The sequence below is a fragment of the Phoca vitulina genome, unplaced genomic scaffold (genome assembly GCF_004348235.1).
Source record: "Phoca vitulina isolate PV1807 unplaced genomic scaffold, GSC_HSeal_1.0 scaffold46, whole genome shotgun sequence".
Classification (NCBI taxonomy): Eukaryota; Metazoa; Chordata; class Mammalia; order Carnivora; family Phocidae; genus Phoca; species Phoca vitulina.
The window spans coordinates 8240907-8247857 of record NW_022589749.1 but is presented as its reverse complement, the minus strand read 5'-3'; the positions used below and the strand labels follow the sequence as shown (position 1 = coordinate 8247857).

At 42.3% G+C, this 6951-nt stretch overlaps 1 protein-coding gene across 6 annotated transcripts in view; it reads left to right on the top strand.

Moving 5' to 3' along the window:
• The first annotated feature begins 2611 nt into the window (after nt 1-2611).
• The window catches only part of TCTN1 (tectonic family member 1), a 28891-nt gene continuing 24551 nt past the window's right edge, over nt 2612-6951 (top strand). For 2 of the 6 annotated variants that reach the window (XM_032431370.1, XM_032431371.1), the window contains exons 1-2: nt 2612-2908; nt 6682-6802. In XM_032431370.1, coding sequence (XP_032287261.1) covers nt 2689-2908; nt 6682-6802 — 341 coding nt within the window. In that variant the 5' untranslated portion in view covers nt 2612-2688. Of the gene's footprint in view, nt 3189-5978; nt 6803-6951 lie in introns of those variants that run through there. The other 4 variants (XM_032431373.1, XM_032431374.1, XM_032431379.1 and 1 more) reach the window with 3 other exon arrangements.

Genomic DNA, 6951 nt, shown 5'->3' with positions numbered 1-6951 from the left:
AAGGGTTTGGGGGTGGTAAAATTGTTCTATATCTTGATTGTGATTGTGGTTACATGGCTGTATGTGTTTGTTAAAACTCATAAAACTATACCAAAAACCCCTGTACATCGATGCGTGAGAAAAACCTGTACAGCAAAAACTACACAAAGAAATTTATACTGTATATAAATTATCATGAAACTGACTAAAAAGAAATATGGAGTAAATATGGCAAAATGTCAAATCTGGTCACAGTACAGTGTACAGTGGTATTTTCTGTAACTTTCATCATTTCCGTATGCAAATAATAAAGCCAAAAATGATTCTTAAAAACCCAACTAGTTTATTCGAACTGCAGTATGGTCCATTAATAGGATGCAGTTTTAAAGTTGTTTGGTAGACAAGGAATTCTTATTTCATTCTTGTGAGTGTGTGTCTGTGACCATATTTATTACTTCATTTCCAGAAAAGGTCAAACTTGTAAATTTGGGAACTTCCAAGAATGTGAAGTCTGCTCAAATAGTCCTCCTGTCCCCATAGTGTTTCAGAACAAGAATAATGCCTGGTGGTTGACTGGGCACATGAAGAATGGGAGGCGGAGAGAAACTGAGGATTATTTTCTTCTGGGTGTTGATTTAGAAATCAATTACTGGACTGCTCACTTCAACCAAAGTGGTAGAGTCAATCCTTTGTCCTCACACAGCCTTGATCTCCTTGTAGTGCTAAGCAATTCCTTTATAAAGCTTGATGGTTCTGCCTCCCTATCTGTAAAATATTTGGCTAAGTTGAATAAAGATAGGAAAAACTGGATACCTAATTTTAGACAGGTGAGAAACCAGTTCACCCCAAACCATACCAAAGACCAAGTCAGAGTGGTTAACGCTGCCTTAAAAAGTCAGCCTTAGCTATTTTTCCACCTAGCCACTCCTGTCTTTGGTTTTTCAGGCTCCTCATATCAGGCAGCTTCCAAATGCAGAATTCCAAAGAGCTGAATTGTCTTGATTCCTCCCAATGTTGGCACAGACTATAAGGAATTGAGAACGCCAATAATCCTAGAGAAACAGATGGACATTTTTAATCACAAACATTTACGCACAACCCAAATGATGCAGTTTTGGATAAAATACAGAAATTGATCTTGGCTTTCCTTGTGTCCTTCCATCCTAATGAGGGAACCTGCCAAGGGCAGGGGAGAAGGAAGGGAGAAAGGATCCTCTAGGTTGAAAGATGAAAAAAGCCTGGCAGAAATGGGTCACCTGTGAAAGGAAAAGTCTCAATGTTCCCAAGATTTGCAAAATGGATCTGAGTTGATGGTAGCCCTCATTTCAACTTTGCAAGATGTCATAAAATTACCTTTGGGCAAGCTACCAAGTATTTGAGATTGGACAAAAAGGGGTGGTGAGATGATTTCCCAAACCATAAAATGAAAATGTTATAGCCAAAGGACTCTTCATCAAAGTTTAATCCAGCAGCCTAAAATTTCAAAATAGAAAACAAGACAAAGTGATTCACAGATATTAGGGAATAGAAAAGAAAGTAGTACCTGGAAGTAAAGAGAAGGTTTAAAAAAACAATAGACCCTGAAATAAAGGTTAGGAAAATACAGTTTTGTTTTTTTAAAGGGAAGCATTACATTAGTTGTTAAAAATGGTCCAGAATTTCAGTCAGATGTTAAAGCAATCCTTCGCAGGAAAAAAAAAAAAAAAAGGAAATATCTGTAGTACACCTTTGATCCAATTATATTTTTCTACACTTTCTCTGGTATGCCAGAGAAAGGTGCTCAAGGTGACCCTTTGATGATTTAACTTTGCTATATAAATTTAATAAACTAGGTACATGTACTATTTTGGCATTTTTTTCTGAATTGGTAAATGTGTTTCTTGAGTAAATACCATGACATTTTAATTTGACATTTACTTCTGAATTGTAAGGAAATTAAGTGTCAACGATATAGCCAACATCCCTGGGCTGGGGTATCTTTATAAATAAGCTAGTTTAGACTGGAGGGGCTTTCCTAAGTCTTGTGGTCTCCATGTCATTTTGTAGAGTTATATACAGATTTTTTTTTCATTTAAAACTTACACATCATTCTACTTAATTTCTGTCAAGTTTTTTTGTTTGTAAAAAAGTGAAGTGCTTCATTTGTCCCCCTTATTACAACAGGGTGACTAGAAGTTATCTGGCGACCTCCTTAGATCCGGCTATCTAAAACAAAAAAGACAAAGCTGGTGTTGACAGGGTGTGTGACAGAGAAAATTCAAGGACGATGAAGTGGTCTCTGTGCTACTAGCTGTGGGAGAGAGGATCCCAAATTTTCGTCCCCTCAGTGGTTACATCAGGACCTTTGTTAAAAATATTGATTCCTGGACACTGCCCTAGATTTACCGAGTCTGAATTCCAGGTCACAACTTGGAAATATGCATTTTTTTAAACAAGCGCCTTAGTCCGCTTGGAAACCACCTCGGGAATTCGGAAGTCCTCCGCCCCCACTAGCTTCACCCAGCCCTGCGTCCGCGTCCCTCGTCCCGCCCCCGTCACCGCCCCCGTCACCGCCCCCCCCCGTGGCCGGCCTTGCCCAGGCCCCGCCCTCCGCCCCCGCGGTCTCGTGCGGCCTCGCGGGACCCTTCCCGTAATGCCCCGCGCCGAGCCGCCGCGGTTGCCAGGCAACGCACGATCCTTGTCGCCGGTCGCATTGAGTTCCGCTCGGCCATGGGGCCGCAGGGCCTCCCGCCGCTCCTGCTTATGCTCCTGGATTGCTGGGCCTCCGTGAGCGCCCAGACCAGGGCAACTCCGCCTGTGACGACGGAAGGCCTCAACTCTACGCAGGCAGCCGGGACGACTCTCCGACCCGCCTTGTCTCCTAGGCCCCCTGGAACCCCCAAGGCCCCCGTGCCCTCCACTGGCCCCAAGCCCACCCCGGTCACGGACGGTGGGTACCAAGTAGCAGTTCCTGGGGATCCAGAGTGATCCAACTTGGAGCGGGTAGCCGGGGTGAGGCTGTCATCTTGATAGTAAACGTTTGTTGAACGCTTACTGTGTGCAGGCATCGCTGAGTATTTCATAGGTGTTGATTGTCTCAGCGACCGGTGAGGTAGACCTCCTTGTCCCTCTCAGACAGAAGAGAAAACCGAGGCTGAGAGAGCGTAAGTGGGACAGAATAAAGTCTTTGAAATAACTTGCAGTGGTCCTGGACAACATTAACGCTAAAGGTAATAATGAACGAGTCGCTGCACCTTTACCACCAGCGATGAAATTATGTAAATCCAAAGTTTCTGGGCAGTTGTGGAAATTGAATGCATAGGATGTGTTGAACTTTTCATTTAGCAAAAAGAAACGCCAGAAGTCTGGTTTACGTAAATATGACTAGGCCCTTGTCTGTGGACTTGAATTATGAAACCCCAGAATTCCTCCTGTGTTGGGTTGGAGGTGGGAAACAACGGGGTGAGGGGTTATGTCCACTTCTTAGGATTCATCATTAGGGATAATTAACATATTTCTCAGAAAGTGGTCTAATTCTGGAGTTAGATTAGTGAGTATTTTATAATCTGATTTGATATGGATGAGTTAAGGGGATGGATGTGACCCTGAGATGGCTGTGCCCTGAGTGCAAAATTTTGTGAATGTGCATTTTTCTGGGTGAGGGTTCTTAGCAGTTTCTCAAAGAGGTTTGTGATCTCAAAAAAAAAAACAAAACGAAAAAAAAAAACCCACAAAACCCAAAACCCTTTAAGTCCTCTGACTGTAACCCCAATATGTATGCAGTTTTTTGGTTTTTGGTTTTTTTTTTTTCCCCTTCGTAAGAGAAGAAGACCTGAGTAAAGCTCAGTATTAGTAAATAGAAAACTCATCCTTGGGTGATATCTTGTACTCTGGGACTTCAGTTCCTGAATCATCATTTCTCCAAAGGGCCTCCTTTATAAATTAGTAAGGAATATGCATAAGTAAAAGTATAAATGAGTAAGGAAAAGCACAGAGAAATACATTTTCTATTTCAGTATATAATAAAGCTTTTTTTAAATAAAGCTTTTATAGCGAAACTGTTGATTTAATGAATTAGTTGAGGTAAATAAATGATAAATGGGGACAGACTACAGCATAGTATTCAATATCCTAAAATTTTCTAAGGTTTTTGGACTGGGTTGTCTTTTATCCATCTAAGTATTCCATCTGTTTATGTGATTTCTCCCCCAAATGAAGCTATTCTTGGACTATCATTATTAGGGCATGTGTTCAGGGCTGTTTTTCCAGCATGGGGGAATGAATTTGCACTTCATCTTTTTAAAGGGCCCTGCTTTAGGCCTGTGAAAGTAATGATAATAGATGACAGCTGGGATTTATTCACTGCTCACTGTGTAGCGGGCTCTGTGCTAAGCTTTTTGTCTGTAATGTATGTCAATTAATCCCCTATGATGTGGGTTATCCCCATTTTTCAGGTAGGTGAATTATTTGCCTGATTTTAGGTCACACCCCTGGCAGGTGTTGGAGCAGGGGCTGACTCTGAGTGGAGAACTGGACACCATGTGCAGGATGGGTTACAGGTGGGAAGAGAGAAGTAACTTTCATCTTGATCTGAGCTCTGTTCCTTAGCGTCTTGCTCTAGAGCCAGGCATGTTGATGTTAAGAGGTGTAGAAGAACAGCTGAGAGCTACTCAGACCTTGGGAGTGCTCAGCAGATACTTGTTGGCTGATTAAGTACACTCACATCCTGGATAGAGACCTCCCCCCACCCCAGTGGAGTTATTAAACACTATTGCTTTGTCCTTACTAGTCTTATAGCTACTTACAAGGGTTTTGAGTTCTGAAAAAATCAAGATTGTAATTTTAAACACATAAGGCAGGGAGCCTAAACACTATTTTTTATATTAACATGCTCGAATTGCATTTTCATTTTACTAAGCACGTGGAAGAGTGCTTGGCGAGAGGGAAGTATGTTAGCTTACGGGAGAAGACTCCCGTGTCTCAGATTAAGAAAGGATTGTGTATTGGCAAAACCTTCCTCTTATTCATACACTTCTTTCCAGAGTATGCTATTTTACCTTTTTTTGAGCTATATTTTTCTAAAGTTCATTTTTGTTGTGAACTAGTTCATACATGCAAATCGGAATGTTGTATGGAATCTCTGCCACCATTTGCTTTAGATCCTTGTTTGTTTTGCATGAGATTTTTTTTGAAAAAGGAAACATTATAGGCAAGACAAGTGTGATCTTATTTTCCCCTTCCCAGCAATAATTACTACCATGAATTCAGTGTTTATCGTTCTTATGCTCTGCCATCTTTATTTTTTATTTTTTTAAAGATTTTATTTATGTGAGAGAGCGAGAATGAGAGAGAGAGAGAGAGAGCACACGAGAGGGGGAAGGGTCAGAGGGAGAAGCAGACTTCCTGCTGAGCAGGGAGCCTGATGTGGGACTCGATCCCGGAACTCCAGGATCATGACCTGAGCTGAGGCAGTCGCTTAACCGACTGAGCCACCCAGGCGCCCCCGCTCTGCCATCTTTAAAAGGGTTTTTTTTCCTCCCCTGGTTGACAAATAAAATAGGGAATTTAAAGTCCGGAGAGTCATTATGATTAAAAATTAAATGTTGTGGGGGTACCTGGGTGGTTCAGTCTGTTAAGCTTCCAGCTCTTGGTTTGGGCTTAGGTCATGATCTCAGGGTTGTGGGATTGAGCCCCTCAGGGGACTCCTCGCTGAGTATGGAGTCTGCTTAAGATTCTCTCTAGCCCTCAGCCCCTTCCTCCCCGCCCCTCCTCACGTGCTCTCTTTCTAAAAAAAGAAAAATCAAATGTTGCAAAGTGGGGAGATTTCTATTCCCGTCATGCTTTATTGTCTAAATTAACAAAGATAGGGGCGCCTGCGTGGCTCAGTCGGTTAAGCGTCTGCCTTTGGCTCAGGTCATGGTCCCGGAGTCCTAGGATCAAGCCTCACAGGAAGTCTACTTCTCCTTCTGCCCTTCACCTCACTTGTGCTCTCTTTCTCTCTCTCAAATAAATAAATAAAATCTTAAAAAAAAATAAATTACCAAAGATATTTCCAGAACCCCAAGTACAAAGCACCTGAGCCAGTTTGATTCTTGGTCAATAGTTTGTGAATGTGGGCTCAGCTTCAAAGCCGCAGGTGACACCTGAAGAGAGAAACAAGTTTGAGAGCCCTGATTCCTGGTGGGCTTCGTTGGGCTCTTCCTCTGAATCAGAGTCTCCAGAGGTGGAGCTTGGGAATCTGTACTATTACACCAGTGGTTCTTATGGTCCGGCAGGTGATTTAGTGCTGGTTAAATTATCAGCATCACCTGGAAAGTTTTTGAAAAACAGATGTCTGGGTTTCCTAGCTTACCAACTGGTGGTTCTAATGGGCAGAGAAGTGATTTAGCGTGCTGGTTCTTAAACCTGTTTTAATTAGCATCACCTGGATGATTTTTAAAAACACAAATGCCTGGGTTTCATAGCTTACCAGATCAGAGTCCTTGTAGGTAGAGCACAAACAGAACTTTCCAAGTGAGTCAGATGATTAGCTACTTTGGGGAAACCTCAGATTGAGAAGCATTCAAACTGACTAATTTTCACTTCACAGATCGCCCTCAAAGTGCAATAGGAAAAATAAAATAGACCTTTTGTATGAAATGGACTTTTGGTACTTTGCAGTGGCAGGGGGCAGTCACTCCTTGCTGATGGAGAAGTTCTGCATCCTACCTCTTGTTTCTGTAGTTGCTGCTCTGTGTGTCTGTGACCTGACTCCAGCGCAGTGTGACGTCAACTGCTGTTGTGATCCTGATTGCAGCTCCATGGATTTCAGTGTCTTTTCTGCCTGTTCAGTTCCGATTGTCACGTAAGTTGGTGATGCATGCAGTTTTGATGAAATTGGACCAAGATTATAAAATCTGGGGACAGAAAGTGAAAAATTTTCCAGGCTGAAAAACCCAAAGCTGGATTTCTTGAATTTTGCATCATTCAGAAGCCATGCCATCCAAACCAATA